The sequence below is a fragment of the Diceros bicornis genome, chromosome 23 (assembly GCF_020826845.1).
Source record: "Diceros bicornis minor isolate mBicDic1 chromosome 23, mDicBic1.mat.cur, whole genome shotgun sequence".
In the NCBI taxonomy this organism is placed as follows: domain Eukaryota; kingdom Metazoa; phylum Chordata; class Mammalia; order Perissodactyla; family Rhinocerotidae; genus Diceros; species Diceros bicornis.
The window spans coordinates 21,886,226-21,907,930 of record NC_080762.1 but is presented as its reverse complement, the minus strand read 5'-3'; the positions used below and the strand labels follow the sequence as shown (position 1 = coordinate 21,907,930).

The 21,705-nt window shown below is 41.1% G+C and overlaps 1 protein-coding gene across 1 annotated transcript; it reads left to right on the top strand.

The window, feature by feature from the left end:
* The first annotated feature begins 1,515 nt into the window (after positions 1-1,515).
* Positions 1,516-7,478, top strand: MARCKS (myristoylated alanine rich protein kinase C substrate). Its single transcript, XM_058566423.1, has 2 exons — positions 1,516-2,030; positions 3,838-7,478. Exons 1-2 carry the CDS (start codon positions 1,929-1,931, stop codon positions 4,732-4,734), a joined length of 999 nt encoding a protein of 332 aa, XP_058422406.1. The 5' UTR covers positions 1,516-1,928; the 3' UTR covers positions 4,735-7,478.
* The last annotated feature ends 14,227 nt before the right edge of the window (positions 7,479-21,705 follow it).

Genomic DNA, 21,705 nt, shown 5'->3' with positions numbered 1-21,705 from the left:
ACTTGAACCAAGAGTTATTGGCTTGAACCAAAGTGTGACCCATTTCCCTACAATGAGCAAAAAATAAAACTGTTTGAGAATTCAGAGCCAGCACCAGGAGAAATGAACCATTCCCTCGACTGCTTCTCACCTCCATAAGGGAAAGATGATTCATTTCGGGATCACTAAATGTAAACGAGGAAAGGTGGTCTGATTTGGACACGAGTGAAAACTTGGGGAGTGAAAACGTAGGTGGTAGGAGAATGCTTATTAGGCTGTATCCTTGATTTTTGCCCCACCCCCCACCCCATACTTTAAATCACTGCCTTGTCTTTCACGCAGAAATAGCGTCTGGTTCTTCGGTGGCAAGGAGTGCAGACGGAGGTACCCTGTGTCCCTTACAGAAGCTTTTCTTCTAACCCAAGTTAGACTTGGAGCATTCAGGATCTTCTTGCTCTCTCTCAACATGCAGACAATTTCTCCTTGGAACTGTAATCGTCAATCCGGTTTTTACAATTTCATTGCTGCTGCCTTCCTCCCTTCCAGGAGCACACTCACTTGCACGTACACTCATACACGTTCAGAAAGAAAGAGTCCACCCGATCCTGGCGGTCGGCTGAAAACGATCCAAATTGACGCGAATTGCATCCCAACTGTAAATATGGATTCGTACACTCGAGGCTATGTCTCGCTTCACCATAGAGGAAAATTAGTTCTGGCATTCCATACAGTGATAAAATGCGAACCGTTTCGATCTTTTGTAAATGATCCTCACTTTCTATTGTGGGGAAAAAAATCACTAATTGGGAATAGTCAGAGGGGGGATTTGATGAGCGCCGCAGGCCAATCTCAAAGTATTTTATGTCATGCCAATGTGGGATAGCGAAGGGAGTGTGGCTTCGGCTGCTTGCGCTTCTGCGTTTTCCACATCTGGCCTACAGACCTAATTCTAACTCGCGATCTCGTTTAATGAAATTCGATCTTCGTGGTTTAAATACCTTTCAATTTGGGGCGATTTAACATTTGCAACCGTTAAAAAAAACAAGCCTGTGCAGTTTCTGTGAAACCAATATGGAACACGGAGAACGAAAACAGGCTGCACACAAGTCCCAACCATTGTCTTTAACACTCTCATACACACGCATACACATAAACACACGGGGAAGATGGGGGAGGGGGGCGAATGGAGAGAGACAGACACGGATATAGACCGACGAGTCAAAGCGAGTCAAGTTAACGCTTTCTCCGCCCCCCTCCACAAGCACCCCCCTCCCACGTTAATTAATTACAAACAAAGCAAGCCAATCAAGTCATGCATTATTATTTTCAAGCAGAAGGAGGCGAGAGGCATGTATTTTTTTAATTGATTTATTTATTTGGAGGACATTAATTCTCAGTCTGAGGCTGATTTTCAAACCGTTTGCAAAGCGCGGCTCCATTGTTCGCCGGCCGCGCAGGCTCCGCCCCCTGCTTTGTGTGCGGCGCGCGGATTGGCCGGCGCGCGCGGGGGCCGCGTCAGCGCCCGCGAGCCCATTCATCTGTGCACTTGGGCGTTGGACCCCGCATCTTATTAGCAACCAGGGAGATTTCTCCATTTTCCTCTTGTCTACAGTGCGACTACAATTCTGGGATTTTTTTTATTACTTCTTTTTTTAAAAAAACTACACTTGGGCTCCTTTTTTTGTGCTCGACTTTTCCACCCTTTTTCCCTCCCTCTTGCGCTGCTGCTTTTTGATCTCTTCGACTAAAATTTTTTTATCCGGAGTGTATTTAATCGGTTCTGTTCTGTCCTCTTCACCACCCCCACTCCCCCCTCCCTCCGGTGTGTGTGCTGCTGCCGCTGCCGCCGCTGCTGCTGCCGCTGCTGCCGCTCGCCCCGTCGTTACACCAACCCGAAGCTCTTTGTTCCTCCCTTGGATCTGTTGAGTTTCTTTGTTGAAGAAGCCAGCATGGGTGCCCAGTTCTCCAAGACCGCTGCGAAGGGAGAAGCCGCCGCGGAGAGGCCCGGGGAGGCGGCTGTGGCCTCGTCGCCTTCCAAAGCGAATGGGCAGGTAAATTCTACCTGTGATTCTGGTCATTTCTTGGGTGTCTTTCTCTGGTCCTGACGCTTCCCCTTCCCTCCCGGTCGCGCCTAAGGCGCATTCGGCGGAGAGGAGCGTGGCCAGATTCTAGTCTGAAAGTTGAAAGGAAAGCGATAGCCTAAATTGTCAATTTCTCATAGGAGGGGTCTCGCCCCCCCCCACTCCAAAGGAGTGGTTCTCGGAGAATCCTGGCGAATTCTTGTGTAGATGGGAAGAAAGAAGTGATAAATCGTCTAAAATGGCGTGTTTGGAGGTTGGCAGAACGTGACTAGCTAGGTACACCCCCCCCCCCGCCCCCAGCCAGGTTGCGTTTGTATTTGGTGTTGGGCACAAAGGTGTCTGGGTGGTTTTCGTGTTTGTTGTCGAGACTGGGTCGCCTTCAAGATTTCTGAACTGGTGTGATTGTGTGGGTAGGGAAAGGGGCGGGGGGGGGGGTCGCAATGGGGATGGCGGTGGAGAAAGGCGAGGAGGGAAGAGCTGTCTTATTGTATGCTGAGGCGGCGTGCCCTGGGTTCTTGGAAAGGTTGCTGGCTGCCTGGCTGGACGTGGGCAGAAGGGTTTCAGTACCTTTCGATGGGGCTTTCCCACTGTTCTAAATCTTGATTCGTAGCTGTCTGTGGAATTACACACCCATCTGACTTTTAAATGGTCTCCCTGGGGTGGGAAGACCCTGTGGGTCCTTGAAGAACCTGTCCAGATGGTCAAGAGGCAGTTCGTGTGTTTCGGTCGGGATTGTTCGTGTGCCTGGCGCCTCCACCACTGCGGGGGCCGCCCCGGCGCTGCCTGGACCCAGGCGGATGGCCATGGTTGGGTGGGCGCGAGAGGTCGGCCGTGGGTGGCTGCTTCGCAAACACTGGGCGCCCACCACGCCTCTTTTCCTAGAGCAGAGGCCGTGTTGCTTCGCCTGCTCTAACCTAATTGGGAAGACGAGCTCTGCCAAGAGGCTCTGAACCCGTTAAAAATGCAAAATGAGCCGCCGGGGCGCGCCCGGGCTTCGCAGAATCACGGGCGCCGGTGGGCGTGGAAGCAGAGGCGAGACCTCAGAAATAATGGGTTTTCCCCCTTGCTCCTTGGTTTTATCCCGACCGGGATGCCACCTGAGCTTTGTTTGCGGGCTCTCGCTGCGCGATCCGGGCTCGGGGGCGCCTCGGCCGCCGGGCAGGGCCCGGACCGGCAGGGCGGGGTGGCCCGGCGGCCCCGCCCCTCCGCGCCCAGCTCCGCGCGGTGGAGGCGCAGCGCCCCCTGCCGACCCCAGGTCTAAGCGGGCGGAGGGCCCTTGCGCGCGCAGCCCGGGCGCTTCTGGCTGGAGCGCTCTGATCCCCCGGGGAGTTGGTTGTGGAAGGGGCCTTTAGAGTTTAGGGAGAACCGGGAGTGTGTAGCCTAGGCGCGGCCACCGGCTCTGGCTCTGTGCCTTCTTCCCCATGGCGTTTGGTGTGTCATATGTTACGTGGCTTCTTTTCTCCAAAGACCATGAGGCGAAGGCTGCAATGTGTTGTTACCCTTCCTTTACACGTTTCGGACTCGGCCCTTTTAAATCCTTAGTGCGTCTCTGGAGTGGTCGAGGCTACTGCTGTGCCCTTAGGGCGCACCAAACGGCGCTGCCCCCGTTTCTTCGTGGAACTCTTGTCTGCGCGCCCGACCCCGCCTCCCCATAAGGGAGCGGGACTCCAAAGCCGGAGGGGCCGGGGGCCGCTGGTCCCTCCTGTCCCAGGGGCGGGGGCGGGAATGGCGGCGCCCGGGCCGCTCCAGTGACGCTCCCCCTTTCTCTGCCCCGCAGGAAAATGGCCACGTGAAGGTAAACGGCGACGCTTCTCCCGCGGCCGCCGAGCCGGGCGCCAAGGAGGAGCTGCAGGCCAACGGCAGCGCCCCGGCCGCCGACAAGGAGGAGCCCGCGGCCGCCGGGAGCGGGGCGGCGTCGCCCGCCGCGGCCGAGAAAGAGGAGCCGGCCGCCGCCCCCGAGGCCGGGGCCAGCCCTGCGGAGAAGGAGGCGGCCGCCGAGGGCGAGGCCGCCGAGCCGGGCTCGCCCACGGCCGCGGAGGGGGAGGCCGCGTCGGCCGCCTCCTCGACGTCTTCGCCCAAGGCCGAGGACGGCGCCACGCCCTCGCCTAGCAACGAGACCCCGAAAAAAAAAAAGAAGCGCTTTTCCTTCAAGAAGTCTTTCAAGCTGAGCGGCTTCTCCTTCAAGAAGAACAAGAAGGAGGCGGGCGAGGGCGCTGAGGCCGAGGGCGCAGCCGGCGCGGCCGCCGAAGGCGCCAAGGACGAGGCCGCCGGGGGCGCCGCCGCGGCCGCCGCCGACGCGGGCGCGGCCTCCGGGGAGCAGGCGGGGGCGCCGGGCGAGGAGGCCGCGGCGGGCGAGGAGGGGGCGCCGGGCGGCGAGCCGCAGGAGGCCAAGCCGGAGGAGGCGGCCGCCGCGCCCGAGAAGCCGGCGGCCAGCGAGGAGGCCAAGGCCGCCGAGGAGCCCGCCAAGGCCGAGGAGAAGGCCGAGGAGGCCGCGGCCAGCGCCGCCGCCTGCGAGGCGCCCTCAGCCGCCGGGCCCGGCGCGCCCCCGGAGCAGGAGGCGGCCCCCGCGGAGGAGGCCGCGGCCGCCTCAGCCTCATCAGCCAGCGCAGCCCCCTCACAGGAGGCGCAGCCCGAGTGCAGTCCAGAAGCCCCCCCAGCGGAGGCGGCAGAGTAAAAGGGCAAGAGTTTTTGAGATAATCGACGAACTTTTCTCCCCCCGTTTGTTTGTTGGAGTGGTGCCAGGTACTGGTTTTGGAGAACTTGTCTACAACCAGGGATTGATTTTAAAGATGTCTTTTTTTATTTTCCTTTTTTTTAAGCAGCAAATTTTGGTTCCCTCCCCCTCCCCACAGATCCCATCTCAAATCGTTCTGTTACCACCATTCCAACAGGTCGAGGAGAGCTTAAACACCTTCCTCTGCCTTGTTTCTCTTTTATTTTTATTTTTTGCATCAGTATTAATGTTTTTTGCATACTTTGCATCTTTATTCGAAAATGTAAACTTTCTTTGTCAATCTATGGACATGCCCATATATGAAGGAGATGGTGGGTCACAAAGGGATGTCAGATGAAGTGATAGGAGCCACGATGGGGAAACTTAAGTGGTGCATAACATTGCCAAGAGTAGTGTACCACTAGTAATGATGGTGTAAAGGCTTAGTCTTTTTTTTTTAAAAAAAAGTTATTGCGATGTATTTTGTGAGGCAGGTTTACAACACTACAAGTCTTGACTAAGAAGGAAAGAGAAGAAAACACCAATACCCAGATTTAAAAAAAAGATCATAGTCTTAGGAGTTCATTTAAACCATAGGAACTTTTCACTTATCTCATGTTAGCTGTACCAGTCAGTGATTAAGTAGAACTACAAGTTGTATAGGCTTTATTGTTTATTGCTGGTTTATGACCTTAATAAAGTGTAATTATGTATTACCAGCAGGGTGTTTTTAACTGTGACTATTGTATAAAAACAAATCTTGATATCCAGAAGCACATGAAGTTTGCAACTTTCCACCCTGCCCATTTTTGTAAAACTGCAGTCATCTTGGACCTTTTAAACACAAATTTTAAACTCAACCAAGCTGTGATAAGTGGAATGGTTACTGTTTATACTGTGGTATGTTTTTGATTACAGCAGACAATGCTTTCTTTTCCAGTCGTCTTTGAGAATAAAAGGAAAAAATCTTCAGATGCAATGGTTTTGTGTAGCATCTTGTCTATCATGTTTTGTAAATACTGGAGAAGCTTTGACCAATTTGACTTAGAGATGGAATGTAACTTTGCTTACAAAAATTGCTATTAAACTCCTGCTTAAGGTGTTCTAATTTTCTGTGAGCACACTAAAAGCGAAAAATAAATGTGAATAAAATGTACAAATTTGTTGTGTTTCTTTATGTTTTGATAAAATACTGAGACTTCTAGGTCTTAGGTTAATTTTGAGGAAGATCTTGCATGCCATCAAGAGTAAATTTTCTTGTGGTTTTTCATCTGAAGTTTTCAAACTCTGAAATTCATAATCAGCAGTGGCAGATTACATACAGGAAGATCTTACAGCATTCCATGTCAAATCTGTTACCATTTATCTGCATTTAGTTTCCAATTAAAAGTTGAACAATTATTTTTATTGTTGTTATATAGCATGTCAGAATAAATCCGTTAATACAAAAGCAGTGTGACCCGAAGACTATAAAATGTCCTATGTGAAAATTTCATAAAACTACATTTTTTGTCACAAAGGTTCAGAAACTTGATACTGAATGAGAGTCTATTTAATCCAAACTGCAGATGGGTCATGAAAAATGGCTAAATGTGTTTCAAAAATTGATGGTGTATTACCTGCCATTGTAATTGCTTAGTGCTTGGCTAATTTCCAAATTATTGCTTAGAGTATGTGTTATACCTTAGGAAAACAGGCTTGTGTAAAGAAGCAATGGTGATGAATGGGCGACATTGTCAGTTCATGGGCGTTAAGTACTTGCCTCAATTCTTTAGTTGCAAGCAGTTTTTTTAAATGAAAGTAGTGTGTTAGCATCTTGTTACTCAAAGCAAAAAAAGAATAATACTTCCTTATGTAGTAATAATCTTTACTAGTTTACCTCCTTTGCTCTTTACCACCCCATAACTGGATTTTTTTTCTTCACTAGACCCTAAACTGGGTTGAATTGTAAGAGAAAGATGTGTATCAAATACCATCACTTCATTAAATGCAAAGAAAAATTGTTTACGCACACCTGCTTTGCTATTTTTAGCAGTGTGCCTTGTAGGGTTCACAATAAGTCAGTGAACCACATTTGTGACAACTGAATGCCAAATACTAAATTCATTAAAATAACAAACTGGCTTTTGACGCCTTTAATTGGAATAATGGATCATAAGTAATAGTGCATGACTTCTCCTTACCAAACACCTTCCCCACTAATAAAATCAGATAGCACTGGAAAGAGTATACTTTTCAGTTAGGGTTTCTTGATCTTGGAGGATGTTGGAAAGTTAAAAATCAAATCTGGTAACCAAAGGACTGCTTTGTGGGGTTTTTCCCACCTTACCAACTTTTTCTCAAATACCTACTTGGCCTACTTGGCACCTGGTTGTGGTAGGACTCAGAAAAAAGTGGATTTTAAAAAGTAACTCCTGGGTAGTCAAAAATACTGTGTAACCAACTATATTGCTAGGTTTGTTCTTTTAACAGCTGGAATTTATTAAGATGCATTATTTTGATTTTAATCATTGCCTAAAACACTTTGGGTGGTATTGATGGAGTGGTGGGTTTTCCACCAAGTGATTAAATGAAATTTGACATATATCTTTTCATCCAAAGTTTTGTACATCACATTGTTTTCTAATGGAAAATGTTAATATGGCTTTTTGTATTACTAAAAATAGCTTTGAGATTAAGGAAAAATAAATAACTCTTGTACAGTTCAGTATTGTCTATTAAATCTGTATTGGCAGTATGTATAATGGCATTTGCTATGGTTATAAAATACTTCCTCTGGATTATAATAATCATTTGATCCAATTGCTATTGCTTGTAAAATAAAGTTTTACCAGTTGATATAATCAAGCTTGCTAAAATAGGATTTTTTACAAATTGAATTTTAAAATGCAAGTTTTAGAGAAAAACTGAAAATCTGAAGTGTTGATGGTAAGTATAACTATTATTCAGTTTAAGGGGTTTGTAAGGTATGCTTGACATTCTACTTAGGATATAAAATTATATTCATTGAAGGTGAGTTATATGCTCACAAGTCAATTAAAAATTTTAGTGATAGAACTTGTTAATATGTTTGAGAAATTGCAATTTGTTTACATTTTCCCCCCATATGAGTATAAACAGAATTTTGCAATTAAGGTTAAGGATTTGGGGGAGGGTGTTTCTGCATTCGTATATTTTAGTTAGATCCAGCTGGGAGGGGGTGTAGCCCAAGTTAGCTTTGAAAATTAAAAAATTAGTTAAGAAACAGGGCTATTAGCTTTTATCTTTCCTTTAATCATTCACTGTGTAAACTGAGCGGTTTCTGTTCCTCTCCACTTTCCACCTATGTGAAAGTACTTAAAGCAGGGTGTAGCAAACAGGAATTTTAAAATGCTTTCAATCTGTAAATGTTCCAGCCCCTGCTGAGGATTCAAGTTCGAGAGCTCCTTTAAATTACGGAAAATAACTACTTTTAAAAGGTGCGAATGTTAACCGTATTTTGTGTTCCTGAAGAAGTGATAAATTACTGATCCTAAAATGCTCCTGTCTCCAGTTCCTCTCAACTGCTTTAAAACAAAACAAAATATCTACCCCATCATAAGATTTAGCAGCTGCAAGTATACAAGATAATTATTGCAAAATTTCTAGAAATCCTGATAATCCCAGTTCTAGTGTTTTGATAAAATTAGTATAAGACTTTAGTACTACTAGTAAATGAGAAATGAGAGTATCTTTGTCAGTTGCAGTTATTACAACTTCTCTCATTTCTGGGGGAAGGTGAAAGGCAACAGGACTAATCATCACGATTTCAATAAATATAACAAATTCCAATTGAATTTGTTGTTAGCATTACAGACTATCTTCCTAATGGGTGGGCAAGTGTTAGGTTTGAAACGTGAGTTAAGGACTGGGTACAGTGCTAGAATTCTCTACCTGGGTAATTAGTGGGAGCGAGAAAAGGGAAGGGATTCATGGAGAGAGTTATAAACTGAAAGTCCAAGCCCTTCAAATCAAGTCAGGTCCAATGACATAAACCTGCATTTTGAAAAGCACCATCCAATGGAAATAGAATAAGAGCCACATACATAATTTTAAACTTTTTTAGTAACCATATTTTTTTAAAGAAGGACCAGATGAAATTAATATCTATATATCCAAAATATTTCAACAGGTAATCAACATAAAAATTATTGAGATATGTTACATTTTTTTCTTCCTAAGTCTTTGAAATCCAGAACACATCTCAATTGAGAGCAGCCACATTTCAAGTGCTCACTGGTTGCATGTGGCCACCATATTGGAGAGCACAGGTCTAGAGAATTAGAGTCTGGGAGTCGCAGAGTGATTAGGAATATCAAGCCACAGACTATTTGCAAAGTAGCTTGTGTAATTCCGTGAGCTTCAAGGGTTTAGCTTCTGAGCCAACGTTGAAGTTTTTTCTAAATTTCAAAACATTTTAAGCAGTTAATACAGCACTGATGTTGCAAATAAATACAGTGAGATTCTGTATAGGGCTTGTTAGTAGAATTGTGTCCCCCCAAAATTCATGTTGAAGCTGTAACCCCCAGTACCTTAGAATGCAACTGTATTTGGAGACAAGAGGTGATTAAATAAGAGTGTCAGGGTGGGCCCTAATCCAATGTAACTGGTGTCCTTATAAGAAAAAAAAAGTTGGACACACTAAGAGACATCAGGGTACATGTGTGCAGAGAGAAAAGACCATGTGAGGACACAATGGAAGGGTGGCCATCTGCCAGCCAAGGAGAGAGGACTCAGAAGACACCAAACCTATCAGCAACTTGACTTTGAACTTCCAGCCTCCAGAACTGTGGGAAAATAAATTTCTGTTGTTTAAGCCACCCAGTCTATGATATTTTGGTATTTTGATATTATGGCAGCTGTAGCAAACTAATACAGGACTCCAGGGTAAGAATGGAAAGATTGCCTGACCTTACCTAAGGATGTAAAGAATTTTACAGGCTTGCTTTTTCTCTTCGCTCGATGGGAAAGAGACTGCTTTATAGCTTGCAAATTTTCTTATTACTGTTATTGTTACCTTAGAAAAGAGAAACGATAGTTTAAAAGTTAGAAAGGTAGATTATATCTCTATCTTAATTCTTTATTAATGACTTGATAGGAAAGATCTTGGGAGGGCAAATAGTAAAAAATATTGTCTAAAACTACTATATAATGTTATATCTGAATTTATCCATTTCTATTTCTTTCTTACAATTTGTTTGTGCAAGAAATTGAGTTGTTTGTTCAATAGTTTCCATAGTATGAATTTTGCTGATTGCACCTTATGCTGTAATTTAATACATTTCTTTGTTTTTTCTGTATTTCTTATATTTCCTGTAAATTGATCAATAGAGCTAGAGGCTTGATGAGATTCGGATTCAAAGGACTATATTATAGATGATGGTGTATATTTCTATCAGGAGGCACATAATGTTTAGTTGTGCCTTTTTTTGTGATATTTGAAGCCATTGATCTTTGCTTAAATCCATTAATTAGTTTAGGGTTGCCAAATGGCATTATTCTAATTGTCATTCCTTTTTTATTTATTTGTTCAGTTACTTCTATAAAGAGAAACTTTTCTTCATCAACCATTTGGCTGTCCTGAAGTACATTTCTTAATGGAAAGGCAGAATAAATGTTTGATTTTTTTCCTTTTATTTATTGATTTTCAGAATAATGAGTTGGTTCTCTAGTGTCCCCCAAAGGTGATCAATGATGATATTTATTTCTTTAGTATCATTACATCTTCATAGATTTAAACTTATTTGATGTAAGCAATATAAGTGATGCTCAAATTGACTCATGGTAGATTATCTTTTTTTTTTCTTTTGTGAGGAAGATCAGCCCTGAGCTAACATCCATGCCAATCCTCCTCTTTTTTGCTGAGGAAGACTGGCCCTGGGCTAACATCTGTGCCGATCTTCCTCCACTTTATGTGGGATGCTGCCACAGCATGGCCTGACAAGTGGTGCCTCGATGCACACCCAGGATCAGAACCCGGGCCGCCAGCAGCAGATCACGTGCACTTAACCGCTATGCTGCGGGGCTGGCCCCTAGGTTATCTTTTAAAGTTATAAAATTCAATAAATGAAATCAGTTTAAATTTTATTAAGAGGTTACTTGGGAATGTGCTAAAAAATAAATGGAACTCAATATTTACTCTACTCGAATGAAATGGATTTACATATTTAAGTGTTGGCACATCCTTAATTTTAGATGGGGTATCATGTCAAGAAGCCTTCAGTTTATACAATTTCAAAGAAATGGGAGGCATTGCAATTTTTTTTCTTAGCCTCTAATTACTACTGTATAATCATATTTAAATGCCATCAAAATCTATCAACATAACACCTCACTCCTCCTAGTAAGAAAAATGTCTGGATATTTACGAGCATGAGAAGACAGCAATCACCAGTCTTGGAGACACATATGTTGGAACTGATGAAGCAGTACACTTAATAGAACAGGTTCATCAACAGGCATTACTTTTTTTTTTTTTGTGAGGAGATCAGCCCTGAGCTAACATCTGCCAATCCTCCTCTTTTTTCACTGAAGAAGACTGGCCCTGGGCTAACATCCGTGCCCATTTTCCTCCACTTTATATGGGACGCCGCCACAGCATGGCTTGCTAAGCGGTGAGTCGGTGCGCACCCGGGGTTCGGACCGGGTGAACCTCAGGCCGCCGCAGCAGAGCGCTCGCACTTAACCACTTGTGCCACTGGGCGGGCCCGACAGGCATTACAATTTCCCTGGCAAAATAATAAAACTTGTATCATGGAGCATGGGAATTGAAATTGGCAATTTTTAAAGAAAAAATTATACCTATTGTAGAGCCCAGAGACTCCTACGGCAAGATTAATTGACAGCTTTTATAAAGAAGTTTTGAAGAAGTTGAATTTAAGTGCAATATTCCTTTCTAAGCAAATTGCTAACTAGAGCTACTTATTTAATGTTTTTGAAAAACTGGCAAGCATTGGATGAGGCAATAGATAATCTAAAATAGATAACATTTTAATAGATTTGAGAGCACTTGGTGAAATTATAAAGAAAAAAGGAGCCTATGGACTTGGTCAGGTCATATTATAAAATATTAATTATTAACTAGGAAAATGAATTATCTTGACAAAGTCACTTTCCTCCAGTCTCTGGGGCACTAGTTAGTGCATGAATTGGATTACAACACTACAAAGAATGTCTTATTTTCCTCTTCTCATGTGCTTCCTGATATTTTAAAAGCATAAGTTATTGCTAAGAATTTTGGAATTTTTAAAATGAGAATTTTAATTTTTTTTTATTTGTTGGTATATAGCTTCTAAATTTAAAATTCCATGTGTTCCAGAAGTGAAATTTATCAGAACTCCAATGATGAATTTATTTAAAACAAACAAAAAATATATAAATACTAGAGTTTCTTTTCCAAACTAAAATGAATGTTTTTATTCATATCTCTTGAGAAAATCTACATTTTTTAGCATTCTTGCACAGAGCACAAAGATTTTTTCATGTTTATTAATGCTTAGTGGACAAAGAAGAATTTAATAATACAATCAGTAGAAAGTATAGTCATAGTAAAATCAAATGAAAAGTATTTCTTGTGAAGCATCTCTGCCATAACTTCTTGAGACTTAAAACACAGAATAAACATATTTATTGAGAAAATGTAGAGTTTTGATTTTCTTTTGTTCAGATTAAGAAGACTCATTAAAACTAGTTGCTCGTAAAGCATGCTTCTTCCCTAATTTCTTACTGTCCTGAATTCCAATTTTGTTATCAAAAGTATATTTACAAGTAATATATACATATTTCAATATATAAATTTATATATAAAGTAAATTAATAATAAAGAGCACACATTCAGATTTATCCCCGACTTTATATCTTTATATATACATTTATATATATTTATATTTACATATATATTTATATACATAATATGCACGATATATTATATATTTTATGTGTAATATAAAATATAAATTTATATAAATATACATATATAAAATCAGGCATAAATCTGAATGTGTGCTATTATTAATATTAAAATCTTTAAACAAAATTTTTTTCTATTTTCAGTTTTGTTACCACCCTCATTTGCTACTTGACGTCTTTATCTTCTGAATGCGTCCTAAGATTATAGAGAACAATGATTGAACGAGGTTTTAGATTTGGCTAAAGGAGGATTTTATGACCAGAAGTTGATTTCGCCAAAAATGCTTTGTGTGAGAATGTTTAGTTTGGTTTTTTACCATTGATCACTCTTTATAACATGTAGTTGTAATAATAACCATCATGCATATCTGACCTACAATAAAGAAGAAACTGGGCAGAATAAAGAATATTGACGTTTCTTTCTTTTTTGTTCTTCTGTAGATCTTATTCTTGTTGGTTAGACTTGCGGTCATAATGTTACTTCCTAATGAAAGAACAAGAATGATGTAGTGATTAGGCATTTAGGTGCTGGAGTCAAAGGGACTGGCTCTGCCACACGCGAGTTTTTTATATTAGGTACGTTATTTTATCTATCTGAGCCTCAGTGTCTTTGTATGTAAAATTGAGAATAAAAAGAGTGCCAATTACTAGGGATGAATGCACGTAGTCTAGTGTCTGGCGTTTGGGACGTATTCAATGAATGTGCGCTATTATTATTTATTCCATAGTGTCTGTATTTTTGGTTCAATGTTGAGTAATTGACCTCAGAGACTCTGCTGGTGCCCTGAAATCATTTGCAATATGTTTTAATTAGGATGTTCTAGATGAAGATATTAAAACAAAAGGACAGATTTCTACTTAAAAGTCTATTCCATACTTATTTTAGCAAACATTTGTTGAAAATCTAATATGTTCTAGGGAAAGGATTGGGATCTAGGAACATAAGAGTGAATATACAGCATGCCTAGAATCTGTTCTGGTGGGAAAATCACTAGAGTTAAAAATAATACCAATACGGGCCGGGTCCATGGCTTAGCGGTTGAGTGCACGCGCTCCGCTGCTGGCGGCCCGGGTTCGGATCCCGGGTGTGCACCGACACACAGCTTGTCCGGCCATGCTGAGGCCGCGTCCCACATACAGCAACTAGAAGGGTGTGCAGCTATGACATACAACTATCTGCTGGGGCTTTGGGGGAAAAACATAAATAAATAAAATTTAAAAAAAAAGATAAAAAAATAATAATACCAATACTACTAATAATAATCCATAATGTGATTTTTTTAAGTCAAACACATTTAAGTCTTGATTACATAGACATTAGAAGAAAACGAATATTATAAAAAACAGTCCTTATATCTTTTAAATTTATATGTGAAGTTTATATTTTAATAACATTTTAATTTTAATAAATATCAGGGAAAAATAAACATAAAATACAGAAGGTACATATTCAGGTTATCTATTGTCAGATTACAAACTACCTGAAAACTCTTTCTTAACAACTTTATTGATGTATAAGGCATAAACTGCACATATTTAAAGGGCACTATTTGATACACACACACAGGTACACACTTGTGAAACCATCCCCAAAATCAAGATCATGACCATATCCATGACGCTTATGATTCTATGGTTCAAGAATTAGAGCAAGCACAACCAGATGGCTGGTCTCTGATACACGATGCTTGTGGCACAGCTGGGGTTGTTTGAGGAGCTGGGGGCTGCTGGGATGGCTAGATTGGGGCCTTATGACTGGAGTCTTCATTCTTCTTCATGGGGTGTTTGCTAGGATTAGAAAGTCTAAGATGGTTTCTTGACGACTGGTCTTGGTGCCGAGGCTGGGATGGCTGCAACATCAGAAATCTAGCAGGTACTCTGCACTCACGGTTCTCAGGATAGTCAGACTTCTTGCATGGCAGCAGGCTTCTCCCAGAGGCAGAGATCCAAGAGAGTGTTTCAAGAGACAGGAAGTAGAAGCTGCCAATCTCTTACAGCCCAGTCTCGGAAACTGGCACGGCTCTCTTCCACTGTACTTTATTGGTCAAAATAGTCACAGAGCCCATCCAGACTCTAGGAGAGAAGGACATGGGCACTACCTCTTGGTGGGAGAAGTGTCAAAGAAATTTTGACCGTCTGTAAATCACTACAATACATGTTGGATGTGCTATATTCCTGAGTGAAAGAAGACTTCAAATTGAGGACATGAACAAACTATTTCTTGTGGATTACAAGGGTGGTGGTAAGGGAGAAAAGTGGAAGTAATGTCAGAATTTCCATCAACTCTTCTGTCTCCATTGCTCTTTATCAAGCAATATTCTTCAAATAACCTGGAATTGTTATGCCCTGGTATATTATAAATGGGTACATTTTGGATAAAAATACACTTGATCAAGGTCATATGGTAAACACCATTGTTTGTTATAGAATATTGTACTGTTTAATGGTGTATTTTAGCAATATAAATTACTATCAAGATTCCAGAATCATTGAGACAAAACCAATTCAGTAAAACCATTTGAGATGGAAATAGATTATATTTATGTTATCTCCCCAGAGCATTACCCTGTTGGTAGTATACTGTACTTATATAAGAATTCCGTTTTTAAAAAAGTTGACTGGGGCAGAGGTGGAAGTGGTGGGGTGGCGAAGATTGTAGCTCTACAAATGGATCTGTTGTGTTTCAACAAACTTTACTAGAGATAATTTCATATATACAGCTTCATATTTTCTGAATAAATATAATCTGCTATAAGGATTGCATATTGAAGAAGTGTCATCAGGCCATGGTAAAGATATGTCTTTCTTATATGTTCAACCACTATGTGAAATGTGTATGTCTAGTACAAAAAGCAGTAAAAAAAAAAAATTTAGTTAGCGGAATATACCAAGTAAACTTCTCAAGAGAGATCAGCCCTGTGCTAACATCTGCCAATCCTCCCCTATTTTTTTTGCCGAGGAAGACTGGCCCCGGGCTAACATCCATGCCCATCTTCCTTCACTTTATATGGGACACCACCACCGCGTGGCTTGCCAAGCAGTGCGTCGGTGCGTGCCCAGGATCCGAACCCGCGAACCCTGGGCCGCCGCAGTGGAGCGTGCGCACCTAACTGCTTGCACCACCGGGCTGGCCCCTCAAGAGGATATTTTTATTGTAGTATTTTGAGAAACATAAGGGAAAGGCAGTATATAAATATAGTTTACCCATGGAAGAGGGGTACCTGATTCATTTGAGGGAAATTAAATAAATGTATTCATCATTATTTGTATTATTTAAGTATTTTTTTCAGGGTAAGTGGTTATTCTTGGAAAGAAAGAACTACCTCATGTCATCCTTTTGAGTTCCCCTCAACCACAGCTCATCTCAAGTAATACCAGTGGTTTCTCAAGTTTCTCCCTGTACCTTCATTCCTAAAACATTTTCTCCTCTGACTAAAGCTCATAGGAATGAAAAGAAGGAAGAAAAAATCTTTTTGAATGCACATGTGCTTGCATACATGTATTTCCATCTCAGAGAGATTACAAAGAACCATTAAAAATGGTAGTCATTTGGAATGCTAGCGTTAGAGCAGTTAGGTGGTAAAGATTTTTGATCATTAGGTATATCTGAAGGTGATTTATAGGAGGAGGCAGTGTCTGTTAAGGAGTAGAGTTGAAGGTAGTGACATTCCTTGGGAGAATAGAGGCAGCACTCAAAACACAAAATGAAAGCAACATGATTCCTTTCTTTCAATATCTCATATATTTGTTTATGAAATGTTTAAAACGTATTTCACGTCTGTTTTTTAAGATGTTCATATCAGGGTTGGTTTTTTCTTTCCTTAATCAATTTCTTTAAAAAGTTATACCAATATCAAGGAGTTGGGAGATCACATAACCAGGGTGAAAATCAATTAAAATTAATTATTGTGATAGAGGTTAGATTACTTTTAGGTATCTACCCACCCACCAACATTTCAGACCTCTAGCAGAGGTCTGTGTGTGCAGGCTGATAAATAAAGGTTTGGCATTTGAGGTATTAAGTTAATTAATTAGCATCAGAAGAAAGCGCAGTCACACCTGGTAGATTGTAAGTACAGCTAGAGAAAAGAGAGACTCCGAAGTATTTCTATATGGTGAGTCCTAGCGTCCCCAGCATGCTTGTTCAGAATGAAGCATCCTTGTTCTTTCTCAACACATTCCTCCCAGATGATGTCAGAAAGAGTGGTTTTATCTGTGGAACTCAGTGCTGGACTGAAGTTTCTTTCATATGGTTATCAATCCTTATTGAGAGTCTATTATATATGAGCTATTGTGCTGAGTTTTCAGGATAGACCATTAAAGAGACAGGTTTCCTGCCCTTGAACAGTACAAGAGCTACAAGCAAGACTTGTAAATAGATTATGAAATGCAACAGAAAGCTATCTAAAAAAAAAAAAAAAGTGGATCCATATCTTAGAGAAGATTTAAACGCCAAAAGCAATTAAATCCAAAATGTCAGAAAGTATTAGAAGACTCCAAGGCAGAATTTCTAACTATCAGAAAAGGAAAGACCCCACTCTGATAAATTTGACCACATAAAAACAGAAAGTTATACATGGCAAGAGTTGTTCTAAGCAAAGTCAAAAGAAAAATGACAAACTGGGGAAAAATATTTACAGCTTATATTATAAATAAAGAGTTAGAGTGACTGAAGAGTTTTTATAAATTAATTTAAAAAAATCTCAACATCTCAATAGAATCTGAACCAAGGTGGTCGACCATGCGCTTAAGAGAAAATATAAATGGCTCTTAAATATATTAAAATATGTTCAACTTCATTTATAAAAATAGAAGCACAAATTGAAATTATACCATTTTCTATCTATTTGATTAGCAAAAATCAAAAAGATTGATAACACACAGTGTTAGTGAGGGTGTGGGAGAACACTGACTTTCATATATTTTTGATAAAAGTGTAAGTTAGTGAAATCTCTGGGGATAACAATTTTTGTAATATCTATCAAAACTATAAATGCATATCCTTTTTTTTTTAATTTTATTTATTTATTTTTTCCCCCAAAGCCCCAGTAGATAGTTGTATGTCATAGTTGCACAGTCTTCTAGTTGCTGTATGTGGGACGCGGCCTCAGCATGGCCGGAGAAGCGGTGCGTCGGTGTGCGCCTGGGATCCGAACCCCGGGCCGCCTGTAGCGGAGCACGCACACTTAACCGCTAAGCCACGGGGCAGGCCCTGAATATCCTTTTGTATACAGCAATTCTACTTTTAGGAACTCATCCCATAGATATGCATGCAAAATGACATATATGTTATTATTAATTGCAGCATTGTTTGTAATAGCAAAAGACTAATGAGAGTAGAAAAAATCTGAATGTCCATCAACAGAGGTTGGGTTAAATAAATTAGGGTACAGCCATATGCCAGAATACTATATGTTTTTGGTTATTTTTTGCTATTCACAAACCACCCGAAAACACAGTGGCTTAAAACAATTAACAGTTATTGATTTTTTTCTCAAAATTCTGTCAGTGACTGGGCTTAGCTGGGAAGTTCTGTTCTACGTGATGTCGTGTGGGGTTGCAGTCATTTGGAGACTCAACTAAGCTGGAAAGTCCGAGACGGCTCACTCACATGGCCAGCAGTTGGCTCTGGCTGTTGGATGGAAAATCAGCTGGGATTGTTGACAGCAGTACATTAGCATTAGCTCTCCTCCATGTGGCCTCTCCTCAAGGCTTGGGCTTCTTCCAACCTGATGGCTACTTTCCAAGAGGGAGTGTTCCCAGGGCATAAAGCTTCAGATCTTTTAAGGACCAGCCTCAGAAGTTACGCAGCATCACTTTTACCTCATTCTATGGACAAGTAAGATACAAAGCCAGCCCAGATCCAAGGGGAGGGAAATAGACTCCATCTCTTAAGTAGAAGAGTGGCAAAGAATTTGTGACCATCTGCAACCTACCAAATTGTGCATCTGTAAAATAGAAAGAGGTAATACTTTATATACTGATTTGGGATAATTTCTGGTATTCACCGTTAAGTGATAGGTGTATAACAGTGTGTATAATATGATAGTATCTTGGTATACACAAAGTGTTGGGGGTGGGGGGGAGAATATACTTGATTGCTTACATGAACTGAAGAATATCTTTAGAGAATACACAAGAAACTGGGTAGCTAGGCCCAGGAGTGAAAAAATGTTCACTGACTTCACTTTGTACCTTTTGAATTCTGTATATGAGTGTACTACCTATTTTAAAAGTTAACCCTTAAAAATTATAACATAAGTATTACAGGTTACATTTCCTGAACTAAAAATTAAGATATGATTGGTAGAGGAAAGAAAATTTGAAACCTATCCCCAGAAAATCTACCATTTTGATAGTGATTATATTCATAATGTGATTGGAGCTCAGAAAACAGAGGACTGATTACCTGAGTTGGAAGAGAATGATCCAGAGTGGCCATACAAAGAAGTGGCTTTTACGCTGGGGCTTGAAGAGTGAAAAGATGACCACAAATATTGGTAAATTGCAGAAAGAAGAAATTGAGAGGGGTCAAGCCTGACGACTTCTAATTTTTATGTGCAAGAGGAGGCAAAGTCATCCCTTAAATATGAATTTTTGAGGATAAGAAGGAAGGCTTAAAAAGAATGAAAAAGTTTGGCAGTATTTCTGTGGGAAATGAGTAAGGGAAGTAAGAACAAGCAGAATAGCTAGGTCAAAAAAATATGTGAGTTTGCAATGCTGCTATCAACACAGTCATGAAATTTCTCTCCACTGACTCAGATGCAGAGAAGACAGATAATGAACTGATCCAGGATTGAGGATGGACAGGACAGGTGTGGGAGAAGGACAAAAGAATGTGGAAGGACATTGGTTAAAGCTATGGACCATGCAATCCCGGACAGGAGTCCGGAAGAAATGGGAGACAACGGAAGTCAGCAGAGCCCATGAGGACTCAGAGAGTGGTAATGGGAGCAAGGTGAAGTTAGACAAATAGAAGATAATTTGATTACTGGTTTTTTGTGTGTGTGTGAGAGGAAGATCAGCCCTGAGCTAACATCTGATGCCAGTGCTCCTCTTTTTGCCGAGAAAGATTGACCTTGGCCTAATAACTGTGCCCATCTTCCTCTACTTTATATGGGACGCTGCCACAGTGTGGCTTTGACAAGCGGTGTGTCAGTGCACGCCTGGGGTCCGAACCTGCGAACTCTCGGGCCACCGCCCTGGAGCAGGCGCTCTTAACCACTACGCCGCCAGGTCGCCCCCTGATTACTAGTTTGAAGTTGAAGATTTCAAACATGGGACAACTCTGAGTGAAGATACAATCCAAGAAATGACTGACCATGGGGTTCTGCTTCTAGTATTGGTTGTTAGAAATGTATTGCCACCGTTTTGTTTGGGGGCATTATTTTTTGACTGATAAGTATAAATTGGATAAGTCCACTTACAACACTGGGGCATAGTTCTGGTGACCATATTTTATAAACCCAACTAAAAACACGTGGTTTAACAAGGGCCCCTACTTTTTGGTAATTTGTTAATGTATTTATGTGAAAAGGCAACACACTACACAACATATACAGTACTTTGGTACCATGTTAGAAAACCCAGGAATCACAGTTCATATAGACGCTATAGAAATAACTTTAAAAATGACAAATGATGATGCAAAAAATTAAACACTTTCAAACTGTTTAAAATACAACAGTTTTGAGTTAGACTATAAACTTCTTGGGAGAAGAGACAATTTATTAACTCAGGGCATTCCAATACTCCTTTTGTAGCCTTGTTCCCCTCAAGCTCTACCAATGTTTAGAACAGTGCGGGTCAATGGTAAGAGATAAATAATACGTCTTGTTTAAGTTACTGGTTGGTGATTTTATTTGTATCTTTTGGGGAGTTGGATCCCAGCTGGAATAACTCCCCCCACACGTCCCCCCCCACCCCCCTAAGAATGGGTGTACTCTTTCTTGTTCTACTTCTAGTTTAAATAACAGGCTACTTCCCTGCTCAGATTCCAAATTCCTTAGGAAAACAGAAGCTGCAACAAAACCACACCAGTAACTTCCACTCACATGTCAGTTTTAAAACAACTTGGGAAAGGTCAGCCTATTTGACTTTCTTCTATTGTTGAATTTACCCAGTTCCTGATTATATTACAGTGTGGTGGTGATTTTAAAGGCGATTCTTTTATCTGTTTCCGTTTTCTAAGCAACATAAATTAGCCAGGAGCTTTCTTTTCACCCTGAATACTATTTGCCTTGGGAAAAGATTAGCTATGATAAAAGCTGTTAACTTTAGTGGCCTTTGCAAGAACATCTACAGCACTTGAATGGAAACTCCTTCAAGAGATGAGATAGAAGGGAGCCAAGGAAAGCTCACCAGTGACACAAAGAGGTCATTGGTGTGCACTGTATCTAATTCGAAGTCAGAGGACACTCCTTGGTAGATTAAGCACCACAATTTAAACATATTAAAAAATATGGTTTTCGCCTTCAAACTATGGTTTACATTCGTTTTGATTTGTATTGCTTTGCTCAGTCATTTGAAAATACACATTTTTACCATGCAGTGGTTGAGGTGAGTATGGCATGTAGAAACTTGTTGCTAAGAAAGCCTTTTAGCCTGTGCTGTGAAAAATTCAGAATAATATATCATTTTTATATTTGTCATTTTATTGATTTTCTTTTACTTTTAACTACAAATTCTAATTAAAATTTTCTATAGTTTTCTATGTAATCTCTAGATGTTTAATTCATCTTTAAATGCTGCACAGACACAGTAGTTAAAATAAAATTCAATGTATTCAACATGAAAAAGGAGTTGAATATCACAGGTACCATTTACAAAACAAACAAACAAACAAAAAAAAGCAGAGTGGGAGTGGTCTGGGAGGCCAGGGCACCGGACTAGGCATATTTAGAGCATAATTTCTCTGATTGCTTGAGTATGTTCCATTAGTGACCCTACTTTTAGACTTACAATAATATTACCTACCAGAAGAATGTTCTGAAGGCAACTGAGTAT

Excerpts from the sequence above, each read along its gene's own strand:
- MARCKS (XM_058566423.1), top strand. The coding sequence starts at position 1,929 with ATGGGTGCCCAGTTCTCCAAGACCGCTGCGAAGGGAGAAGCCGCCGCG. Across the intron at positions 2,031-3,837 it reads CTTCCAAAGCGAATGGGCAG|GAAAATGGCCACGTGAAGGT; the intron begins GTAAATTCTACC and ends TCTGCCCCGCAG.